Source organism: Trichoplax adhaerens, genomic scaffold (genome assembly GCF_000150275.1).
Source record: "Trichoplax adhaerens TRIADscaffold_6 genomic scaffold, whole genome shotgun sequence".
Lineage (NCBI taxonomy): Eukaryota > Metazoa > Placozoa > Uniplacotomia > Trichoplacea > Trichoplacidae > Trichoplax > Trichoplax adhaerens.
The window spans coordinates 1,416,026-1,442,038 of record NW_002060948.1 but is presented as its reverse complement, the minus strand read 5'-3'; the positions used below and the strand labels follow the sequence as shown (position 1 = coordinate 1,442,038).

General features: G+C 33.8%; 4 protein-coding genes across 4 annotated transcripts; 1 reads left to right on the top strand and 3 right to left on the bottom strand.

The window, feature by feature from the left end:
• Positions 1-260: 260 nt before the first annotated feature.
• On the bottom strand, positions 261-6,277 carry TRIADDRAFT_57237 (uncharacterized protein; the record flags this gene model as incomplete). Its single annotated transcript, XM_002113229.1, has 23 exons — positions 261-335; positions 417-503; positions 681-748; positions 827-1,039; positions 1,130-1,218; positions 1,301-1,798; positions 1,873-1,978; positions 2,092-2,161; positions 2,228-2,404; positions 2,474-2,576; positions 2,851-2,939; positions 3,035-3,124; positions 3,200-3,275; positions 3,448-3,588; positions 3,669-3,741; positions 3,829-3,907; positions 3,984-4,050; positions 4,164-4,232; positions 4,344-4,468; positions 4,572-4,817; positions 4,916-5,051; positions 5,307-5,412; positions 6,250-6,277. 23 exons carry the CDS (start codon positions 6,275-6,277, stop codon positions 261-263), a joined length of 2,811 nt encoding a protein of 936 aa, XP_002113265.1.
• A 1,356-nt stretch (positions 6,278-7,633) lies between these two features.
• On the top strand, positions 7,634-13,894 carry TRIADDRAFT_57236 (uncharacterized protein; the record flags this gene model as incomplete). The annotated part of the gene is made up of 25 exons (XM_002113586.1): positions 7,634-7,719; positions 8,411-8,514; positions 9,186-9,298; positions 9,426-9,476; positions 9,591-9,665; positions 9,754-9,787; positions 9,902-10,127; positions 10,473-10,686; positions 10,780-10,849; positions 10,929-11,031; positions 11,105-11,201; positions 11,281-11,399; positions 11,512-11,638; positions 11,733-12,146; positions 12,224-12,286; positions 12,364-12,451; positions 12,537-12,617; positions 12,713-12,810; positions 12,904-12,953; positions 13,025-13,090; positions 13,163-13,250; positions 13,321-13,410; positions 13,506-13,578; positions 13,644-13,760; positions 13,860-13,894. 25 exons carry the CDS (start codon positions 7,634-7,636, stop codon positions 13,892-13,894), a joined length of 2,682 nt encoding a protein of 893 aa, XP_002113622.1.
• Positions 13,895-15,236: 1,342 nt separating this feature from the next.
• TRIADDRAFT_57235 (uncharacterized protein) lies at positions 15,237-18,947 on the bottom strand (the record flags this gene model as incomplete). Its single annotated transcript, XM_002113228.1, has 11 exons — positions 15,237-15,476; positions 15,554-15,679; positions 15,840-15,972; positions 16,088-16,197; positions 16,349-16,432; positions 16,530-16,607; positions 16,699-16,764; positions 16,882-16,946; positions 17,073-17,229; positions 17,361-17,447; positions 18,741-18,947. 11 exons carry the CDS (start codon positions 18,945-18,947, stop codon positions 15,237-15,239), a joined length of 1,353 nt encoding a protein of 450 aa, XP_002113264.1.
• Positions 18,948-22,399: 3,452 nt separating this feature from the next.
• TRIADDRAFT_57234 (uncharacterized protein) lies at positions 22,400-23,179 on the bottom strand (the record flags this gene model as incomplete). Its single annotated transcript, XM_002113227.1, has 1 exon — positions 22,400-23,179. One exon carries the CDS (start codon positions 23,177-23,179, stop codon positions 22,400-22,402), a length of 780 nt encoding a protein of 259 aa, XP_002113263.1.
• Positions 23,180-26,013: the final 2,834 nt, after the last annotated feature.

The following is a 26,013-nucleotide window of genomic DNA, read 5'->3' as shown; positions in this document are numbered from 1 at the left end:
CACAAGTGCTACTCGAATGTACTTTTACGTCAGAATTACAAATCTTAAAGTTGACTAGTAGGAAAAATATCTGTAACCAACCAATAGAGTCAGAATACTAAGCAATTCATTATACGCGTTGTCAAATACAGAAGCTGCGAGAAATAACAGTCTCGGCCAACAGAGGTGACACTAATAAGTTGTCTACAGTAAAAACATTTACATAACTGTAATCGAAGCTATCAGGTATTTTTTCTAATTTAAAGTACGTAAATTTTAATCTAGCTGTGCAAAATTAACTCAAAGGCCTGATAGACTCCAGGGAGAACTTCTGCAATTGAGCTCTTCAGGGCCAGCTACAAAAAGACAAAAGTGGTCAATTACGTATCAATTAATTTAACAATTAGTTTTATTTTACATCCAAATCATCTACATACCTTCAAAGTTGGATTTCCAGATTGGATCTTTAGTTCAGCCAACACTAATATGTTATTCGTAAATTTCAATGACATATAGTGCATATTCTGAAAGTTTAAAAGTCACATTAGAAATTTAAGCAATCATTACACTTTTAACGTATATGGCATCAGTCAGACAACTTAATCATAATCGCAGTATACTTTTAATGTTCAGTACTGTAGATTTAACGTCGATAAGCTTTTCATAAATCTTTACTAGTTAAGAAAAGTTCTATAACTTACTTGTCCGTCAACATTACGTTTAGCAACAGTGAATACATTGCTCATCTTAAGTTTATTCTCGATCGCGTCTGGAAGAATTTATACAATCACGCAATTAATTTTTTATGTTTACGACGTATATCACAATTTAATTATCTAACTTTAACCTGATGAAGCTGGTACATTGTTGATATCGAAAGAGCGTTCGCTATTATTTGGTATCTCCTTCCATTGCGTGAGAAATTCCCTACTTTCCAGCTTACCATCCTCGACAAATAATACATGGTACGGTATTAATACATCAAAATAGAATACATCAATGCTATTTTTAATGGCAATTTGAAGTTTGTTCAATGGATCCATTTTAAGGATAGCGCCCACTTTTTTAAATCACACAAAATAAGAAACAAATATTAGTATTTATCATGATGTGTAAATATAAAAGCAAATATCGAAAGTAGTATACGTACAAGGCTTCAACTGAAGTGAAGAATCAGCACTTTGTCTTGGTGGCAATGGTGATCTAACTTCTAATTGTGCTGCAGGGACAAGACCAAAACTATTCATATAAAAGAATCATTAGTAAATGGCAATATCTCACTGTAAAAGAGGGGAATAATGTTTTAAAATTAAAACGGAACCTGTTCTTGTTAAATTGAATCGCGAATCCACCCATCGCTTGCATTGCATTATTCGTGAAAGTCATATCCATATGGACTACATTTTGACGGAGGGAAAATGTTCCGCTAATCTCTAAGCCTTTGCCTTGAGCAGCAGATAGCCAAACCACTTTCGGTTCAGAAAATGTAGAAGTCCCTGTCGAAAACATATCCGAAAGACTACTAAGACCGCCACTTTGATTTCCAGCTGTATTGCCACCCATTTGTAATGAATCCAAGGTACCAGATAGCAGATCAATTACACTGCTACCAGCAGGTTGCACATTTGGAGCGTACATGTCGTTGGCAGTTGTAGATGGTGTTGAGTCAAAGGATGCTAAGTCGCCTAATAGATCCATTGCTACAGCAGACTCTTGAGGTGTAGAAATTACCGTAGGTTGAGCAGGGGCGGCAGCAGCAGGTTGTTGTTGTGTTTGAACTTGGTTTTCAGCTGCATCAGTGTTATCTGAGGAGGTAGTGCTATTGTAAATAAATAACAAATTACATCAAATATAAGCTTCACAGTAACAATTTAACCTAAAAATGCAAAGTACCTTTCACGCGGTATAGGAAGCTTTCTGATGGGTGAGTTTCCTTCAACAAAAGAACTAGGAGGCTTATGATAAACAGAGGCCAAAGTTGATATATGACACATTAACTCTAAAATAAGGAAATACAGTAATATGAGAATCAGTAAGATAGTTTGATTATAGAGCGCCGCTTATACTATATGATTACGTAGTATAGTTTACATATATAAATAATAATAATACCATCAAGTAGCGTAGGCTCCAATAAATCGGTTTCTTCAGCAATTAAAGGTTTTTCAGCTAATACTACTTCCTACAATTAAAGGTAAATGTAATGGTCAGAACGTAATGAGAAAATTAATTAATAAATTCATCTTACTTTGGCAGCTGCTGGATCCGTTGATAATAGACGCCAGTAAATATAGCCACGATCACGCAGATCAGGATTATCGCTTTCTTGCGTGACCAAACTCAAAACAGACTGAACAAGATCCTGTGTATCGGCTGGACGCTTCAAAAAGAGCTTGACAATGGCAGTGAGTAACTGTAGTTGTACCTATAGATTTTAATATAAGGAATTAGAACATAGCAAGAGGATCATTTATTACTTTATATCCATTTATACCTGTGTTGTTTCATCGTGGAAACCGTCCAAGAATGACTGGAGTAATTCATCAGCATTATCAATTCTCTCAGCATACTCTCCAACAATCCATATCATTGATGCCCTACAGTACAATAAATGTGTAAATCTAGTACTAGGTTCTAGCATTAAATCTAATGAATGCCATCTTTACTTCAGTAACAATATATGCTCATCGTGAGGTGAAATATTACTGGTTTAACATTTTCACTTGTCTGATAAGCGCAGTCTCTTGGAAGACATCAAAACAGAAACATCATGAATATACGTTTCTGCTCTGCAGTACTTCCGTCGCAAACAAATTATGACTAGAGGCAATGTCTAAAATTACTACCAACTCAATCACATTAATTTCTTACTTTGCGTCAGGCTCATCCAAGGAATCTAAATTTTCACAAAGTGTAGAGATGATACTTTCGTATTTGTTAGGATATTTGCGAAATATATCCTAAAGTGCAAGACGTAAAGGAATGTATGAATAATGCTGTAAAGTCGTAATTGACCTTTGCTGTGATAGAAACATATATATATGTATAGACTCACCCGAATGACTACAACAGCTTCTTGGACTACATAATTGACTTTAGTTTGTATAAGGTCAATCAATGTGCTGACGCATTTCTCTGCGGCTTGCTAATTTTAAAAATTATACCATTCATTAGCGTACATTCTCGATACCTCATTTATCGAATTATTAAATGTACAAACCTCGACTTTAATAGCACAACGACCAATCGCACGAACAGATTTGCGTACAAAATCAACATCAACTTCGGTTGCGTATCTGAATATAATTAAATTTACATTAAATAGTGATTATAACTATAGCATTACATGCTGCTGTTATAAGGCTCATGGCTAAAGCAACTTGTTACGATACGTAATGCAATTAAAGAATTTCAATGTGTATTATGCAAGTAATTTAATTATCAGTGATCAATTTATTTATAACGTACTCTTTCAATTCAGCTAATACTTGTGCAATGTTACTCGAAGTCGATAAGCGAATCATAATATCAAGTTTCTCCAGTTTAACATAAATTGGATCATTATATTTAACGAAGAAAGCTTTTATTTCGTTTCTTAAGATTTCCGGCCTAATAAAGACGAAATAGGCAAATTATGGCTGCATCATCAATAAGACTAATTATAATTATTCTTAAATCTAAATACGCACCGTTTTTGAACTATTAGGTTAATATTTCTCAAGGAGACATACTGAATTTCAGGTTCCGATGATAACAAGGTAACTGAACCAAAACAAGACAGTTTGATCACTTCTTAGTAAAAAATCCCTTGAATAACAAAAGTACGTTTTAGGCTCAATCCACTAGTACCTAATGTCGGTGCCAGCTTTCTGCTTAGTTGGTCAATAATTTGATCATTCTTTATAATTTCCATCATTTGCATCAAGACCTATGCAATGATAAAGTGGATAAATTATAAATTCGCCGTATAAGGAGATATTATCAGAAGATGTAAAGTCCATTACCTTTACAGCGGACAATACTACGGCAGCATTAGCATGAGAAAGACGTGGTGTTACACGTTCGACAATGCTATATTTTTAAAATTCAGTATTGGGATAGCATCAATATAAAACATGCACGTATTTACAATTTCACTAGAATAAAATTACATATAACAGTAATGCATGCTGCAAAATAGTAACCTTTGTGCTTCGCGGTCACTGACTGGTTGGTACTCTGCAATAGCATCTAATATAAAGATTTGTCCCCATCTATAGAAAAATAGAGTATGTCAAAGATATACAACATACGCTAAAGGGATAACTTATAATGATTTCCATTACTTATAGGCAATATCAAAAGCAGGCTTAATCACAACTTACTCAGTACATTCATTTAAAGCAGTCAAGAGCTTGTTTACAGTTCCAGAATTCATATCAAATACACCAGTTGGATTTGGAGAAGTTTTGTGAATCTCGCTCAAAGAGGCAACAGCATTAGCAACAACCTGTCAATAGTATTATTCTTCAATAGCATACCTTACACCAATACTAGTACTAATAAGCATGCAGCTTTACTTCAAAAATGGCTCTATATTAACAGTTACAAACCATTGGATTGGAATCTGATAGTATTTCTCTGAGACTTTCCAAGAAGCCCTGATCTTCAACAAGTTGGGAATTAATATCATGCAATTTAGCAACGCAAACAGCCGCTGTTTTGCGAACGTATGGATCTTCATCTTTAAGGCATTTTCTTAAAGGTTCACATAAGTATTCAGTGATTTTATCCACTCTAATACAACCCATCGTTCTTACAGCTAAAGCTCGAATAAGTGGGTTGGGATCTTCACAATCCTAATGGTATATCATATTGTACAATTGTGTTACCTTTGGTAATTTACTATATTATCAATAATATACTATATAGAATAGACATTAAAGACAAGGTCAACCTTGACAAAGGTATTGACAGCTAGGATAGCCATATCAGGTTGGGTTTTAGCATAGTTCATCAAGTACAAGTAGACCAACTTTTTCAATTCTAAATTTTCGGTTTGCATGCAATTGATAACATCAGGGAATAGAGAGCTGAATAGCGTTGATGTATTAAAAAAATACAAATCTGTTAATACGACATGTACAGCAACAATAGTAAGATATTATCACTTTTGAATCAGTAACAGAAGCTAAAGTAGGAACATTGATGATGATGAAAGTGGAAGGACTAAGCTATACTTTAATATATAAAAAAACGATGCTAGTTAAGTACCGATAATAACTGATCAGGTTGAATGTCATTGCAAGCGCGGTCGTAAACAGTAGTTACAATATCGCATGATTTACCTCACGTCCTTTCCCACAGTCATGCTAGCAATTACTTTCTTAACAGCTTCCTTCTTTTTATCTTTTTTGTCGCTGTTTAGCTCCGCTTTGAGCTCAAAGATTTCACCTTTAAATAATAAGATACAAGATATTTAAAGACAATTAAACTGATGTATCCCTCATGTTGAGCCGTATTATGTGCATAGCAGTGAATTTCCAGGTTAAAAATGTTGGTATTTCGACTATCAACCTGTCAATTTATGTACTACCGAGAGCGATCGAGCAAGTTTATTTGCATGAATGAATATATCATTCACAGTAGCTACTTGCCTTTTTTAGTAGTGGTGAAGTATTTGGAGTCCGTCATGATGGCTGAAAGAGAAAAAAAAAGAAGTCTTTATTACTTAAATGGAGTATTTGAGGAAAGAAGAGGTCCAATGCAAGCACAGAAAGAGTTTAGCATTAATTTGGTTGATATCTGGTGGATACAGTAATAAGAAAAGTTAGTCTTGTACTGAATCATCGAGCTACCATCAACTACCTTGGCCAATACTGTAAAAGTATAGCTAAAAAGTATCTAAATATGTAGGAGAGCTATCCTGTACAACACTATAGCAGTGTGTCTGCGTGACGAAGTCAAAAGTTATGAAATAGAGAAGTGAAATAGCGTAGACGCCAGATAATTGTATGTCGTAAAAGAGGGGGAAAAATACCCTTCCACTGGTCAAGTACCCATGTATTATGTTAAATCATACTTACTGTTGTATTAATAGCGTGGAAGTAACAAAATCTTGATCAATATGGATAGAATTATCGGTTTGTAGACGAAACTGCCTGAAAAATGGCCGCTCCCCAAAGCCTGCACTCACACCAAAAGGATGATGAATCGTTGCACAGACTGACTGGTGTCGTAATGCGTTGCAGCGGTGAATTGTGGGAAATGAGGAGGAGAAAAGCTTTTCACCTCGATGATGGAACGGTTTTTCTTTCATCTCTATCAGCCAGACAGTGATGTACGGAACTAGCTACAGTAGACTTGCATTACAGCACTGTACGGTACTGTACTGTACGATGGAGCCAATTTATGCAGTACGTACAGTACGGGATAATTTGAGTCCAAGTGTTGCGCAGTACAGGTACTGGTGACTGAGCGCCCTTGGAAGAGATCATGCGCAGTAGAGACCCTTTCCAGACTCCAAGGAGCACATTTTTGTACGGGGCGTTTAGCGCTGCTGCTGCTGTCCGTGTCTTTTCTCTTCAGTACCGTACAGTACAGTACAGTACACTCTTTACAAACCGTACTGTAGCGAGTTTGGTTTGTACCGTACTGTACTGTACTGTACACTGTACAGTACAGTACAGTACTCTGGGGTCACCCCCTGAAAGTACTGTACTGTACTGTAGCGAGTTTGGTTTGTACTGTACTGTACAGTACAGTACCGTACAGTACTCTACTCTACAGTACATTACTGTACAGTACAGTATAAGTGTACCGTTTTGCACGGTATGGTCTGGTCCGGTCCAAATCGGGCCAGCGGTCCTCAAAGACGATGGTATAGTCGAGTACATGTCATGGCGCTCTTAACTCGTAATGAACTCCAACTGTAGTGCCGCTCACAAGTATCTTGGTATTTCAATCACTTCAAAATCAACGAGTATTTTTATTTATCAAATCAGACCGATTGCATTCTGTAGAATCAGTCAGTTTAAATTGACAACTTCACCCTTGCAGAAGGTACAGTACTGTTACTACTATACTGTACTCAGTGTACTGTCTATGGGATCCAGTAGTGTACAGTGTACAGTATACGATACTGTTACTACTGGAAATCTACAGCACAGTCAAAGATGGATAGTGTACAGTACACTACAGCCATCACGACTGTACTGTACTGTACACTGTACACTGTACAGTGCGCACTGTGCATTACGCAGTAGCATGCGCCACGTGCGGGCAGTGTTGCAAACCAGCCCCTCCTGTCCACTCCAATACTGTACAATACGCTGGGATGAACTGAACGAAGTGTAGTATAGTACGCTGTACTACTGAATGGGATACAGTACAGTATCCTGTACAGTGTACAGTGTACAGTGTACAGTACAGTACTACCGATCGGAAAGGCTTCAGACTCCATCAAGGAAAATGCTTCTACAGTACATACAGTACAGTAGTATAGTACGTACTGTACGGCTTACAGGTACCGGAACCTCGACGGTCCGCCGTGGGACTGAGAAATACTTATACGCATGTGTAAAATTTTCACGTTGTCGGACTACGTTTTTCCTATCCCAACTTGCCAAGTTCTGGGTCGATTTGCAGCTCTCCATTAACGTTAAATCGATCAAACATGTCTCGTTTCTTTGGTGGTTCAGATTCTGACTCTGAATCCACATCATCAGAAGAGGAACAAGCACCACAACGAATTACAACCAAGTTTGTTCTTAATATAGTAATTGAAACACTTGATATCTGCTCATTTTCCTTCAAGTCATACATTGCCTAGTGGCTTCCTTCAGTGTCTTTGTATTTCTCATTCGATGCCTTTTCTAGCCGCACAAGTGGCCAAATCATCATCATAGTCCTATTAAAACTTGTTAAGTTCCATCTTTGTTCACTCGTATTGGCACTTGCTAGTAGACTGGATGAACATTGACATAATACTTCCACAAAACGTGACTATTAGGTGTTGTATTTGCCTAAATCATATCCAATGATTTGTCACCTGCCATTTTCAATGAGTTCGCTACACCACGGCTCTTCTGAGGATAGAATAGCTGCCCGCTACAAGATTCAATTTGCATATCTCATCCGTATAGAGGACATCTTGAAGTAGTGACTTACCAATCAATGGATGACAACTACCATACATCCAATAGTTCAATCGAAAACGTCTTCAATATATCACATATTGGCGTCCTTTCTAGACCAAGTAGTCCTAATCTGAATCAAACTACAGCACAAAAAATACTTGATAGCAATTGTACAATGTCGACAATAGTAATTAAAACATCAGCAATGGATTGTACTGTATGGATAATCTTATTTTAATTTCTTTCAAAACTGGTAATACACACTACTAGAAACATGGTAGCTAATATTGGATTCAATTTTTGACCTATTATAGCTTATTTGCCCAGAGCGATGATGAAGATGATGTCAAAAGAGTGGTTAAAAGCCATAAGGATAAACGGTTGGGATATGACTGTGATTGTTTGCTACACGCTTTTAGTAAGATAATCTTACCTAAGATACACCGTAGAATCTGCTCGTGTTTTACTTTTGCATATAATCATGGGTCAACATTTAGGCATATTGCTATGCATATTTGCGATAATACATTACAGATAGAATTGAATGGTAGTAGAATCGACTTTTAAAATTAAAACAGTAATTAGCAGATACAGCTAGGTTGATAGTGTAATTAATTATAAATATATCAGAAACATCTTTTTCATAATACTGTATGCTTTTATGAATGAATACTATAACAAAAAGTACCTTACTGAAATGTGGTAGTATTATGTGCTTCCGTGATATCGATCCTATTAACGACTGATAGAGGATATGCAATGTCTGGTGTTGCATTTTTCAGTCCTGTACAGCAATCGGGAAATGCGCACTTTTTATTTTGTTTATACGGTCAAAATGTTATATCGAGTCTAAAATTTATATCGACAGATTTGATGAATTAAAAGATGCCATCAGAGCTCTTAAAAACCATAAGAAAATTAACGACATTGCCAAAGTGCTATCAGGCAAGATAAAAAAGATTTAACTGTACTGTACCATTAAAATAAATTCTCGTTGATTATTCTATGGTTAACTATCATGTTCGCATCGTGCTATCTTTATCACTTTTTGTCTAATAATATAAAACTTTAAACTTTTCAATCATACAGATTTTGAACTCCTTGGGAAAATCTATCAGAAGGCAAAGAACATCATTGATAAAACGGGTATCCCTAAATTCTATGTTAAGTACTTAGTAGAATTGGAAGACTATATTAAAGAGGTAACTACATCACAGATTGCTATATGAAAAAGTGCAAAAGATAATAACGTCATTGACTTTGTAATGATAACTGGGAATTCCATGGTGCTTGTTAAAATCGCTACTGTTGCTATTAATATTCAAATAGATATGGGATGATAAAGATACTAAGAAAAAGCTAAGTAAAATCAATGCAAAGGTAAAGAAAATCTCTTCGATACCAGCAGTAGATAACATCTCATACAGAAGATTTTGCTACGATATGGCATAAAATAATATTACTAACGCAAGTAATACTTATTGTAATTCATAGGCTTTAGGTGCATTGCGTCAAAAAATGAAGAAGTATGTTCGCGACTTTGAAAATGATATGGCTGCGTATCGAGAGGTAACCCCTATAGCGTTGTAGTAACTCAATATTATACTTACATGTCGTTAAAAGTTAAAAGATACTTATTACTTTAATAATGTTTTAGAATCCCGACGTGGATGAAGATTCAAATGTATCAGGTATATAGCCCTATATACAATAAAAACTAAGTGCTTGCATTACTATTTCATCTTCACTGATGTAAAGAGACACTAAATGGCATTCTTTTACCTTCACGGACATAATTACTTCAGGTGAAGAGGAAGATGAAAGTGATGAAGATATGGATGATGGAGATGTTATGGACTTTACAAAAAAGCCAGAAAATACGACTGGTCGCAGCCAATTTTTGAAATCTGGCAGCAGTGAAAGCGAGAGTGATGGCGATGACTGGAGTGCTTCTGAAGATGAAGATGATGGGTCTGATAAAGAAGGTGGTGGTGGTTCAAAGGCGACAGGCCCTAGCATTTTCTTAAAGTCGTAAGTTTATTTAATTATTAACGGTTAAAATATTGAGATTAATTGATGACATCTTCTAGTTATTACCCTTCGCTCTATAAGTCATTTAGTAATTCAATCTTGTTCGAATCAATTACTGCTATCCTCGTCGTTAATCTACGTCAATGTAAATTATACTCTGATTGACAAAATATAATTTGCTAATACGATACGATATATAAATGCTTGTTAATATAGTCAGTGCGATCACTTTCTATTTCACAAGCGCAATTCTATGTAATAGTAGCGATGTTGACGATACTCTAATGATACTGCCTATCCATTTCTTATGATTACTCACCTTATAACGACTATTCTGAATGTTAGCACCGCCGGAACCGTAGCAAGAGATAGCAAAAGAAGGAAAGGAAAAGGATCGAAGCAAGTAGCTCCGAAAGATGATAACGAATTATCGGCGGAAGAAGCAAAAGTATCAAAAGATAAATCTCCCGACAAGGCCTTATTTGGAAAAGATGCAGAAATTACAAATGAATCGGTACTGGTTAAAGTTCAGGAGATTGTAGCTGTCCGAGGGAAAAAGGTAAAGAAAAATTTGATCAAATTTCTTGCGATCGGAAACCCTATTGTTGATTGGAATAAAAACAATTTATTATCTTACCAATCTACTTTATAGTCTACGGATCGTCGTGAAGTTATCAACACCTTCAAGGAATTATTACAGATCACATCGCGCGAAAATTTATGTAAGCATCTTTCTTATACGTTCCAGCATCTATCTTACGATGATGAATTTGCTTTATTTATGATTACGTTTTCTTGCAGCTACTGCCCTCTCTGTAAAGATACTTGTTGGATTGATATCAGCAATTTACGATAGTGCTGTTGCTGTCCTCGTAAATAGCATGAAGCAAGAGTACTGGAAGATGTTAGTTCTCCGCATGCGATATTCGATAAAAGTTTTAGATAGATTATCTTACTTGATATTTTTTTATAATTAGGTGTACCGAATTCATAGTCACTTTGGTGGATATGCTGTTAGATCATCCTGAGATTACTACTGGCATGAATATACCAGAGGAATCTGAAAATATTATTGTACGTAACTGACTGATTCTATATTGTTGCCTTGTCCTATTCAAGGGCAATAAATCTAAATCTTTATGATTTGATGTAGGATCCGAATCTTCCATACCAAGTACGAGGATGTGTAGTTACCTTGGTGGAAAGAATGGACGATGAATTTACTAAGATTTTACAATCATGTGATGCACACTCTCTGGAATATGTTCAGAGGTATATTTGCTTTTCGTCAATTTAAACTTACTTTATAGACAGTAAAGGGTAGTAAAGATAAAAAAATTCCTACTTAACTGTCCATAAATGATTGATTACAAAATTCTGGCAGATTGAAGGATGAAAGTATCGTTACAGCAATTATTAAGAGAACTCAGAAATTAGTAGAGAAAAATAACTTTCCTGCGTCTGATACTTGCAAAGTCTATTTACGAAGAATTGAGCATATGTATTATAAGGTACGTTAGTATGGCCTATTATTCTAAACTACTATAGATACCATATTTCATTAATATTTAATATGTCACCGGTTTAAAATAAATTTCTTTGCAGTATGATACTTTACTGGCCAAGACAACGTCCAAGAGCGAAAATAATGACGATGATGAAGAAAAAAGTGAACCCAAAGAAGAAGAGGAAGGCACGAATAATTCTAAAGAAGAAATGGCACGACTATGTAACTACATTTACAAAAGAGATCAAACAGAAAGAATTCGTACTCGAGCCATGCTTTGTCAAACGTATCATCATGCCATACATGATCGTTGGACTGATGCTAGAGATCTTATGCTAATGTCACACTTGCAAGAATCAATTCAATTTTCAGATATACCTACGCAAGTATTATATAATCGCACTATGGTACAGTTGGGTTTGTGTGCTTTTCGTCATGGAATTATTAAAAATGCTCACAACTGTTTAGTTGAGTTACAAGTCACAAATCGTGTTCGAGAGTTATTGGCACAGGTTAGCTTATTATATATATGTAAATACCCAAGTACTGGTGTTCCTTTTTAACTGTAAAATTATAATCACATGAAAAGGGTTTTTCTCAACGTCAATCGGATAAAACGAAAGACCAAGAAAAGCTCGAGCGCCAACGACAGGTACCTTAATTACACTTATAATCAATGGATTTAGACACTCTATTGCAGGTTCTCATGGTAGTTTCTTCTATTTCCAGATACCATTTCATATGCACATAAATACAGAGTTAATAGAATGTTGTTATCTTACGTCAGCTATGCTCCTGGAAATTCCTTATATGGCTGGTTAGTAATACTGCCTATTTAGATATAACTATGTAATTATACTAAATAATAACGTGGAAACACGAATGTGCTCTTGTATTTACAGCTCATGAGTATAACCGCCGCAGGCTTATAAGCAAAAATTTTCACTTTCAGCTAAGGAATAGCGAACGTCAGACACTTGTCGGTTGGTAATTATACTTGGGAATTAGTTGCGTTACTTTTTCTGCTTTGTAACACAATAATTTATTTGCTAACATGAAATCGTGTTTATAATAATAGGACCACCAGAAAATATGAGAGAACAAGTAATAGCAGCCGCCCATGCTATGAGAACTGGTGATTGGAAAGCATGTAGTGATTATATCTTAAGAATTAAGGTTCATACTAGCGAAACATAAATATATTGCTATTAAGGAATTTTAAAGTACTATTTTGCTCAAGTTATTTTACCATCTATACATCATTTATAGGTTTGGGACCTTTTCACGGAGCCTGAAACTGTTAAGGCGATGCTACTAAAGTATGTTTTATCCTCTTATTTCAAATGGAATGTACGATTTCACTAACAGTCTCAATATTTCAATTTTTTAGGAAGATCCGTGAAGAGAGCCTTCGAACTTACTTATTTACGTACGGTGGAGTTTATAGTTCACTAAGGTAAATCATGTTACAAATGTTGCGTCGATATAAACGGAAGTAATACCTAATTTTCTTTATTTTTGATAATAGCCTAAGTAGCTTGTCAGAAATGTTCGGAATGGAATCTTCCGATGTTTACAGAACTATCAGTAAAATGATTATGAATGACGAATTGCAGGTCAGTTTATATTACTTTTAATATATTTAATGTGTCTGTTGTGTTATATTATTATCATTTGGGTTTCCAGGCATCATGGGATGAACCGACAGAAACTTTAATGATGCATAAATGTGAACCAACAAAATTACAGAACTTAGCTATTCAAATTGCCGATAAGGTAAGCTGAATATAATATTTTATGTGATAGCATATTTAACCACGTTGGTAGAAGTACTAAGTAGCATGTATTGGCAATCATTTATTCTTATATAGATATATGCCTTAGCCGATACGAATGAGAAAATTTTACATGAAAGGCATGGATACCAGATAAATAAAGGTAGAGGTATTCTGTAGGAGATTAATCATATAAATGGATAGTATCTGCTAGTGCGATATCTTACTAATAAGTGATCGTTTCAGATTGGCGAGAACAAAGTCGAGATAGACGTCGTGTTCAACAATCGCAGAATGATGAAAACTGGTCTGGGAATAAAGGTAATCAAGGAAGATCTGGAAAGGGTTCAGGTACGACGTGCTGTAATGATCAATAGTATATCAGATCGAATATTAAAAATGTTTCGAAATTTAGACATTAAAATTTTCAAATCGATAATTTCTGTATAGGCAATCGCAACAAACGTAAACATGGTGGAAAGTAATGTTGTACACCTGTCATGGTGCTATTCTACATTTAACATATGAACGAAATTTATGACCATAATGTAATACTTTTGAAAATTATCAATTTTCTATTGTATGTACATGAGTCGATATGGGCTAAAATCAAGTGAAATATCTTAATTCATGCGATTACGGTAGATTAGAAGAATGTAACGAAATATTATAACAATTATTTTGTAAGCGTTTTTGTGCAGTATTGAATGAATAAAACTGCAGCATACGTGTATTATCATGCATGTCATGTTGATAAATGTTGGAATTCCGTTAAACTCCACAGCTGTCGGATCTGATCCGATACCTTAATGGTGACTAGTGACTACCGTATTTGTAATTAATCATAGATTAAGATCAGTCCATTCTTCAAGAAATAATGTTTTCAATACCTTCAACTGGAGCACAAAGTAATATAATATACTGTACGTAAAAGCTCTTAAGATATCCACAGGTCAAGACCAGATTACCTCTTTACTTTCATATGTAGTATCTTGGATAGAATACTGAATTTAGATCTACTTTGAAAAGTCGATGTATCAAATCGTAGGATCGATTTAAGTAACATTTTGTCGTAACTTTTAAAATTTTTGCAATACTTTCATTGGGAGTTTAGATTTAAATTACAAATAGTATTCTAAGCCTTACTATGGGCGTATTTCCGATCTTACATCTCTTCGTTTGATCCATCAAAAATGTTTTGAAAGATCAGTTTTCTGTTCTTTCCCCTTAATTTTATTAATTGTAACAAAGCAACCAGAAAAGCTGAAAAACAATTTCAATTATAGCACAATTTTCAGTGTCGAATGAAAAGAATAGTAAAGCTGGAAACTTCCGTTCTTTCTTAATCTGATACTACTGTGTACAGATATTACATAGAAGTGAATTTGAAATTTGTAACTTTCATTAACGAAAATCACCTATTCGCAAAGTACTTTAGTACGCTACATGGTGTAGTATATAGAAAGAAGTGAGTAAAACGTAGAAACAGTTATACGCGTATATGTATATACTTGTATATATATACTGTACATATTATTTCATAAAACATATATATTAATTAATAAACTTTAAAATTACATTAACTATTATATATTAAATTATATAATTATAAAATTATAATTGTTTTAACGCATTCCTTTCAGTATGTTGAGGTCGTAAAATTGATTGAAACTAGTGACAACAAGCACAGATATTAGGAAGTTTAGTCTAGCAACAGAAGAAATTTAATACATAATATATACAACTTAATATACCAACGAAAAAGAGAACCCTTCCTACTTTAATTTAATAGAAACGTATAATCAATATAATTACTGTACATGTACATCATAACCCTAAAATTTTGGGTTGAAAACTTTTTACTTTTTCACGCCAAGATTGACAGAAAATTCTATTTGTATGACTTTTAGAAGAAATGCTTTCCATATTGGTTAAAGAGTGTGATGCTACTGGTGCTAAACTATCTCCACAATAGCTGTACAGTTCGTGATAAATATTACCAACACTGAAATTTCCTTCATTTTGAAGATATTTTTCCATGTCATTAATGACGACGCAAACAGCGTTCTATTTTGAAAATGTTAACTTTATTAGTAATAATTTCTTTATAATCAAACAGATGAATATAGTTAGATTGATATTACCTGTAAGGCGCTCTTAACCTGTAGAATATCATATTTTATAGATAGTTCAACAGCAGAATTTTCCAGCATTTCATTCAAGACATACCAATTTCTCGAAAAATATGCACGTAGCGTCATACACAATTCCTAATAAAATCGATATTGTATGTAATCAGTTCACTCTTTCAGGTAAACAGTATCTTAATCTAAAGGATTAAAGGTATCCATGCTCTTAATTAATATTTTTTGTTAAACCGCATCTAGAATAGTACAATACATACTAATAAAATTGCATAAAATACTAAACCTGTCCCCCGAAATAAGTCAATGTTACAATGGCTCCATAGTGAGAAAACCGTGGTTTGTCGTTGCTTGCTAGAACCTCTCGCAATTTGTTAGTTATATTATTGCATACGTTCGGTGATGATTTTTTATATTCCCTATACAATAGAGATATTTTAGTCAATGTAGTATTGCAGTATTACTGAAATAAAATTAGCTTAAGTAGTTTGCATAACTCAACGTCTTAGCTACTTGATTATTTATCTGACAAACCTAGCAAGTAATGCTAGCAACATTGCAGATTTATTTCTTAAATGCCATGAATTCGCCATGCGGTGATCGTCCAAAGTACATGTCATTAAAACGGAGACTAATTGAACAAGCTGTTATTTAAAGAGCCAGCATATTAATAAAGTTAATCAACACAAAATAATATAAATAGAACAATCTGTTGTAAATCCTGTAAATTTTCGACCTATTAATTGTTACTTAAATTACTACATTTAAGTTATTAATAAGCCAGAACTTTCTTACATAAGGGAGTAGAGTTAAAGATTTGTTTTCAATAATTGATTGTATACTTTGTAAACAGCGAGCAACATGTGTATGCGATTTTATCTATAAAATAACAAATATTAGTGATTGTGCCTACGAGAGATTATGTGTTATTCTACACTGTAAATCTAAAGAAGTTTCTATCAAAAATTTAACTTACCGATGAAATTAGGTAGTACAGTACATAAGGTAAAATAACAGTAACGTGTGAATTGGTTCTTAGATTATTCATGATGGTCTGAAATTAATGGATAGAAGTATTAAAGTTTTCACTTGATGTAAATACTGCATCGTTTACTGATCGTAGAGCAAAATATGAGCTTGAATACCAAAACAAGTTGCGGTTCTTGACTTTTTAAGCCTTGCAATACTGCTTTAAGGTAAGTATTATTAGCCTAATAATTTGTATACAAAGCAACAATAAATGGCAAGGTTAAAATTGTTACTCTTTATTAAGGTATTAAAAATTCCGTTTCAAGATTTTATCAGTTAAAAAGTTACACTTAACGTACTGTGTTCAACTGTTGCCAATTAATGCTATTTTGTTTTAATGAACCAGATATGGGTAGCCAGTGAGCTGAAAGAGAAACGAATAGCCTTATAACAGTATTGATATAATTTGGTACGCAACAACTTTTTCAATAGGTTACTAGTTAAACTACGTCAATCTTTTATCTCTTAATTTTTAAAATCAAATATCTACCTCGTACAGACGTTCGGCCAGGATCATTCGGTATTTCGTCATTCATGATTAAATTGTGTAAATTCACTTCTTTATCGTCCAAATAATATATTTTACTATCTTTAAATGTGACACATTTAAACTGATCGGCTTCTGTTCCATTGATTCCATAAATACTCTATTTTAGACCATAAATAGATAATTATTAATTGACTTGATATTGATCCAGACTCGATATGCTCAAGCCCAAAAATTAGGTTAAAAAAGTAACAACGTCACATATAATGTAATGGCAAAGTATGGATTTACTTCTAAACGACATAATTTCGCAGCTTTATTGACATCATCTGTCATCATACGCGTTCTTTTAGAATGAATCATAACTTCCGAAGCCACCTAATTTTAGGGAAGAGACGAAAGGCTAAATATTAATGTTTGTAATTTGACACGACGGATTTATTTTGTATATCCTACACATCTACCCGCAAAGTAAATCAGTAACGGTACTATAATTGTGCAGTATATCCACTTTGTTAAGCCAGAACTGTATATATAGTAGGTAGATGATTGTTCAGTAGTATTAAGTAAATTGACTTTGTATATATATATTCAGTCAAGACTACAGTAAATTGGAAGAGGTGGTCATCGATATTTTGTACCGTACAACGTATTCTATGGGTTTTATCGCTTATACTGTAGATCAAACGAAAGCGTTATTACTTCACCTGGAAATAAATTAGCTATTATCGATATTATAGTGAACGCTAACTATACAATTACTGTATCATCCGTAATATCATCACTTTTAAACCTTGTACTGTAAAATTCGGTAGCAACTGCAATAGTTAGATTTGATGTTGTCTTCTACAAGTATAGCAAGCAGTAAAAATTTTAGTTCATTTAGAATAATATCAACAGACAAAAGATGAGTGATATTTGGCGTTGTGAGATTGCAATAGCTCAGTTTGTTGTCGGTATTAGATTTGGAGATTATCTATAATTCATTTAGTAGGTAAACTACATATTACAGTATAGCATCTCCATAATGAGTCCTTTATTATGAAATAGCAATCATAACGGTAATATTTTTGAAGATGAATGCCATGCTTGATGATTATGATGCGTTTCATCAAGTACACCTTTCTGATGGTGAATGTTGCTGTTATATGGCAAGGGATATATTCTACATCGTTCAAAGCAGTCCAGTCAGTTTCTATTCATAACTTCTCGACCGTACTACGACTACTGTATCCCTATATGCAATACTCTTACGATGCCATGATATCATGAATCGCATTTGTAAGTTATAGAATGCCCAGCGTGATCACTAATACGAAAATGGTCTTCTAACATCCAGCACATCTTCCTGTTGATGACGATGCTGATGACTTGTTGAAATGATATGACTATATCATAAGCTTCTATATAGTTAATTCAATGGATTCCATTCGGCTTGGAATTCCATTATATCCTAGAAATAGACTATCACTCTATTAATTGAATTGAATCACATGGACAGTATTCCCTCCTTTCTTATCGATAATTAATTATGATACTATACATGCTAAGAGCGACTGCATTATCAGTATTTATCACTATAAACAGCATGGATTTGATACTTGATAGGTATCCTAAGTAAAGAAATAAGCCCAATCAGGATGGTCAATATGAAGAGGGGGAAAGTTCAACCTGAATGAGATGGCGTATACGATAGGAAGCATCTTCCGACAGCAATGCTGCAACTTCATCATTCACTTCTCCAAAGCCTAGCTGATCTGCCCACTGCTTCATAGTGCTAAGACTTAAGCGATAAAACCTTCTTTCCTTGCCATCTTTATGATTGTGGACATCATTATTTCTACGCTTATGATCTCGATTAGTCCCTTTTGCAGCCATTGCAGCATACTATAGTAGTCCAAGGCTAAGATGGAAAATGATCTGGCGCAATTTCGATCTGGCAGGAGTTGTTCTACATTAGGGTTATGGCTTAGCTTTCGAATGGCATTTTGATGGAGTGATAGAGTATCGAGGATTGAGGTCGTAGGTAAGTCTGTTTCTACTTTTCTTTACTCATGTATTGTACAGTAAAATCCCTTGATTGGTCATAGCTTGTCATCACTCTCACTTCTATGGAACACTATGGGCTTAGCACCCCTGTATTAGGAGTCAACCTGGTCGCTTAAGTCGCTACTATGAAGCGCAGACAGTAGTCACGTTAACACAATTTTGTACTGCGCTGTACTCATTACATGAGTCAGTATGACCGGATCGTAGATTGGGCCCATCGTACTTCATACTAACGGGCTCAATGTCCATTAGGGACTTCTCAAGAGAGAATTTCCTCTTCTAATATAGTCTATAATCATGAAAAGTCCCTGATGTCCATCCTATTTTAGTTTAAAATGGGACTTTTGATAGAGTTTTAGAGTATGAGAGATAGTGATCAAAAGGCAAGTCAGTTTCTACTTCCCTATACTCGTGTATCGTTATGATTATCTTCAAAATAAGTAATTGATAGTTATTAACAGTAGTAGAACTATAGTTTCTTGTCAACTTTACTTTATTGCATCAACCAGGTTCGTCTTAGAACTACCAAGGACTATCTAGCTGCAACCAGGCTATCCAAATTATTGCTACAACATTCATTATTTTTATATATACAATGATTATCATCTTGAGTAAATAGGAAACACTATCTATGGACAAAGTTATAGATTACGTCAGGCAACCACAGCAATTATATATATTGCTACGGGTAGAAGTATACTCATATTAATAATTAGTCCATATTAACTTTACTCCATCATCTTACCTCTACTTTGCAAAGTACTAAACGATAGAAATTCTAATACTAGCACTAGAGGACTACTAAAAGAAAGAGGAGCATAATACCTTATCTTGCACAGTAGACGTACAAATCTAGACGGATACCAACAACTAGTCTATATTAATTTTACTCCATCATGTTACCTCTACTTTGCAGATTGTACTATAGGATAGAAATCCTAATGCTAGGACTAAAAAATGAGTAATACCTTGCCTTGCATACTAGACTTGCAAATCGCAAAATTTGGTCGTATAAAGTTACTGAAATAGGATAACTTGAAGTCAGTTTATAATTCATATGCTCACATGATTATGCGGACAAACACATATGGAATGGAAAACTGTTTGTATATACGTGCAGTATGCGTTGAAGAACTACCCTCCGAATAAATTCGAAATATACATTACTCGCATAGAAAAGTAAGCGATCGCAATAATTATAAATTATTTTTCCCATCATCAAAATTGAACTCCAGGCTCGATGTCCATGTTAAACAGGTTGTCTGTCAAAGTGTCAATTAAATGAAAAGTTAAAAAGATTAAACTTTTCACACTTTTATTCATCTCTACCTTGCTACTGTACTACTATCTGTTGCTTAGAAATATGATTTCATATTTTGCCTAGATAGCTACAATATTTCTAGGTTACTACCGTGTTACTACGACCATCGTGATTTTAATAGTTGAGTTAATAATTAGAGCTATTGCAGAATGAAAGATCAATACAGTATACCCTTTCAAATATGATATAGGCTCATGCACGTATGTTATTCGGGTACGATAAAGATTTCTTATAATTATTAATGTATAATTTAACAACGCAACGTAATTATAATTTTAATGATAAGTCTAAGTTATCGCACGAAATATTAATCGTAACGAATTGACCACATTGTGTAATTAATAAATAGACGAAAGGAATTGAAATCTTATATAGTGAATTATTTATGAGAACTACCCGGACATAATGTACGAGCTTGACTGCATAGTCTACCATCGGATATTTACTGCATGAACACCGGAAGATACTAAGGCAGGAGATTTACAATACTGCTATTTGATTCTGTACAAAATGGCCTAAAAAGCTAGAGAAAAATTTTCTTTACTTTTATTATTATTAATTTGAGAAAGAATTTCAAAAATAAAGATCGTATCCCCAACTATGATCATACTAAATGAATTTCTAAGACGATAAATTTCCCTTTATACTGTATTATTAGCATGATTTTCATATTACATTAAAAGCTTTATAAATTGTCGTTTACTTCCAGTAAAATCAAATACTTAAAATCGACGATTAACACTATCTGTTAATGCTTCAACTTAAAGGCTACTTTTGTACAATCACCAAGACCATCAGGCTAAAATAGCTACAACATTTTCGAAATAATTAGAAAAGACAGTATTTATCAAATACCAACTTTACAAATGCGGTATGTAGTAGAAAAAGGATGAAAAAGAACTCATACCAATGGCATAGTGCGCACAAAACCCTTTTAGGAAAGTATTAATGAATATATATATGTATATATATATATATATATATATATATATATAGATAGATAGATAGATAGACGCATGAAGATATATTTATCTCATTCATCGATACATGAGAGACCATTTCAGGCTTTATAAAGTTTTAAACTTGGCAAACTTTTACAAATAAATCTCCCTAAATAGGCTCATTGCTAGGAATGAATTATTTATAATTATCGTGTTATAGATTTACGTTGGAATTTTACTAATTACGTATGTATACTAGTTATACTGGTAGCCTCATCATATGCGCTAAAGTAAAAAAACCAATCAGAAAATAGATACAATCATTGTCAATATCGAATCATTATTAGATATTGCACAAGCATCCATAGGAATGATCGATGAAAGTTCACCCGTATGTGTTCAATTCGGGAATGAGCATTAATGCAATTGGTATACTTAAATGAGCGATTTTACCTTATGCAGCTGATTTTGCCATTACTATTATGTAGTATTCCATAGATGAGTATAAAATTTATGCAATATGATTAATATAGATATATTAGAATTTACTAGGATACTGTAATATCATCTACAAGATGATATTACCCATAGTAAATACTGTATTAGATTAGAACCAGATATTTAAGCTGTATCATATTAAGTAGAAATCTTCTAGTAGCTATTGGACCGAAAAGGCTGGTACAAAAGGTGAGCTAAAAAATGGATCATATAATGGATAGAATTAATATTTTCTCTTTCGTCCATATCAACCTTTTCTTACTGAATATCATCTTTTCTTAAACATTCATCCCTTTCATTACCGAAATTGTTTGGTTTAATAGAATTTATTGATGGCCTTTCGTGACTGCCATACATCACTTATATGGACATGCGATATTCAACAGAATGATTTGTACTTTATAGTAATGCATAAAGCCATGATGAAATCAAATATTAATAATAATTTGCCAATATATATTTCTTTGGAAAAGTATCTTGATTTTATTACTCTTCACCCTTAATTCAATAAACATTATGACCTACAGTAAATTAACTGTTTTTTGATGATTATTACTTGCATTATCATCGTGATTAATCGGTGGTAAATGATACACACTACATGGTCGTCGGACTAAGCTGCCTTGATTTTGCATTGAAGAATTTTGATGGTTACTGCCAGTAGGTGAAGTAATTTCACGCTGTCTATAACCTGTTGGTTGAAAGTAATCCAACGCTGGATTGTGATTTCCGTTATGAATAATACTGCTAGTGAGGCCATTTAAACTGCTTCTTTTCCGGTTTAAACTTTCATGAAGTGATAGCTGAACACCATCGGTGCTTAAGCGCCGATCATAGGACAACGATGTTGGATGATACTGGTAAGCAAGTTGCTCATTATCATAGGAAAATACTGACTGCTGTAGATCATGATAACTACTAGATTGACGCAAGATATTCTTCTCATCTTTACTGTTGTTAATTCCGTTATGGCCATTTACAGGTGTGTTATTTGATGTTATTGATTTACGCTTGCCATTAATTTTATTCGGAGACAATTCCGGAAGATGAGGACTTTCTTTATTACTATTAATGATATTTTCCTCGTGTAACTCTATAGTCTTATGGGAAGCATCGAGTCCATTATTTACTTGCATTCTATTCTTTAATTTGGTTTTATCATTGCCATCTTGCGATTTTCGTTGATCTAATGTTCGTTCTGCTTCAACTTCTTGATCAGCTAAATATTGCATTATAAGTTTATTCTTTGATTCGCTATATTCAGAATCTAATTGTTTCAGTACGTCCATGGGATCTGCCATTTTGAACTTATTTACTGTCTGAGTTCTAACTTCCTTGTTTCTTTATTCTCTGTTTCAAGTTTATACTTGATAGTTGGTGGTAGATTAATAATCTCTTTTTAATTTAATCCTTATTAAATGAAATTTTATAGAACAAGGTCTTGATTATAAGTGGTCAGTTAAACTAAAAAATCTCATGGAACTGGCAGGAAATAAGAAAGCAAAAAAACTCGATTGCTGCCGAAAAAATAAGAAAATAATTCTTCCTTTAGTCCGAGAAAACTGCTTTTAGGTTATAACAATTCCTTGTCAAGCAATAGTAATAGGATAAGAAAGTGAAAACCGTAGCAATGATCAAGGGTAGTAACAACCCAAATTTCGATTAAGGTTGGTCTTGCTGGTGCTTAAGGATGTATCACTTAACTTCAGCGGGCGGCCAATGTTATCACCTGGAGTACCGCTGCTGTTTACTTTTTAAAATAGGGCAATGCGCTGTTAAATGTCTTCGAATTTAACTGCTTTTCTATCGTTTATCTGCGATGAGATCGCAATATCAAGTAGTAAAAGATCGCTTAAAACAATTCCAGCATAAGGTCGATTAATTTTATGGTTACGCTTGTTCGAAAGGCTTGTTTAAAGATCAACCACTCTGCACGCATACAATAAACGTGATTGCGGCAGTAAAAAACCTACCAAAAGAAAAAGTTTGATTAAACGTGCTTACTCATTTCGGACGTGGATGGATAGCTTCAAGGTAGCTTATCAAAGCAAAATACATTATAAAGTAAGAAAATCAACTCAAGAAATAAGAAAAATAATGAATGAAATAAAAGAAAAATGATTGCACGTAAAGAATGCTTACCGTAAACTATCCTAATTAACCTTTCAGTAATAAAACACCAACTTCGGTGCTTACATATAACGAAGTGTTTATAATGTCGATTAAAAAATTATCATACAGTGTGCAGTGGTTATAAATTCAATGTGCAGATATTTATAATGTATAAAAAGAGAATTCGTATTACTTTATTAAGTCTAACTTGATTTTACTAAGCCTATTCATCGAATCAAGATACTGCGAGAGTTTAGTTGAAAAAAGCAGCCGTGATTAAAAACGCCAATATAGAGGTTATATAAAACGCTCCCTATAATACTACACTATAGCATTACCATGCCATGCAGCGTTTATTACTTAACTGTAGTTATGAAGGCGAAAAATCAATTAATCTGCTTAGCAAGGGGTAAAAACGAGAACAAACCACTAAAAGTTAGATTAACTATTATAGTTGATAAGAAATTAATGTTATAAAAGGAATTTCTTACTTACCTATAGATGGTTATTAGCGATAAAATTCAGTAACAATTATGCTTGATTTTAAAGTATTATTGTTCCTAGTCCCTTCGTACGATGTCGAAGATAGCATTAACAATCTCAGATGATGATAATTTATTGACAAAAGTGCGCAATAAATCGAAGAAAAGGGATATTATTTAAATGCGGTCTGTTGCTTAGCACCTGTTGTTATGTATTAATTAGCATCAGAAAACAGGCTATCTATTGAATTTTATCCTTATCAGTTGGTAGCCACACCTCAGGTTATTATGCCATATCAATATCATTGTCTTATTTCAATTACATATTTGTAATATATTTAACTAGATTGATTCACTTTAATCAATTCCAAGTCAATAGATATTCTCAACTTGTGGGCTATGATTGGATAATAAAATAATTCTGTATCATCAATTTTATTCAATGTAAAGTTCATACGCTTAAGGCGACATCTACGGCTAACATGTAATGTCACATCATCAAATCGTGATATTCAAATAGGTTGCAATGCTATTCATAAACTTTGACATCTGCTTGCTTCTATATGCAAGAGTAGTAGTTTAGATGCAAACGAGTTATCTCTATTCATGCTTTTATTTCTACCATACAGTTTCCAACATTGTTCCCGACTTTTCTTTACATTACGAGGTGACTTTTGCGATAGATAGATGTTAAGTTCTATACATCTATAGATTCTATATACTTATGTGATCGATCGTAGCAATAACGGTACGCAGTCACATTTTACAGGTTAAAACCGTCAATAGCTACAATAATTTTGAACTAAATGTTAGTCTATCCTTTAGTTCATGATCTTTCTCAAAGTTATTATGATATGATTGCATGGTAGGGTTTTATCTTTATGTAATAAAGTAGGCTAAAAAACTGTAACATTTACTTGTATAAGAGTATAATTTTAGCTCAGGATAAATTCAACCTGATAACTTGCGTCTATCTCTAGTTATCTGGAACTAAAAGAAGAAACTTTGGTATGAAAAATTCACTTCGATAAACCGTAGTGCTATTGCGGTAATTTAGCATTAATTTAACCTCCTTAAATTTGTGCTACCTTCCATCTTGAAGCATATTACTGCATTATAAGCTACTATAAATAAACGGTAGCTTAGCTAGAAACATAAATTGAGCGATTTGCGTGACCATACAGTAGAATACACGGTTTGCCGGAGTAATAATATAGAGCAATTTCTGCATGACTAAAATAAACGGCTCATTAATCTATTAATATATTTTTGTTGTTCTGTAAAAAATTTCTAGCATAACGGTTAGCATGCAAGGCCAGGAAGCTTTACATGTAGTATGGCTTCTTCATACATGAATGAACCTATCTAATAAGCTATCTTTACGACTATAACTATCCAATCTATTGTTAAGTTTCATAGGACGACGTATTGTCAATATTAAGCTTTTTTGGCTAATATTTCACTTCATTTAGTTATAAAGTCTTTATTGCTAATATTAAGCGAATATACTTAAAAGAATAAAGTATGACACCGTACCGTGT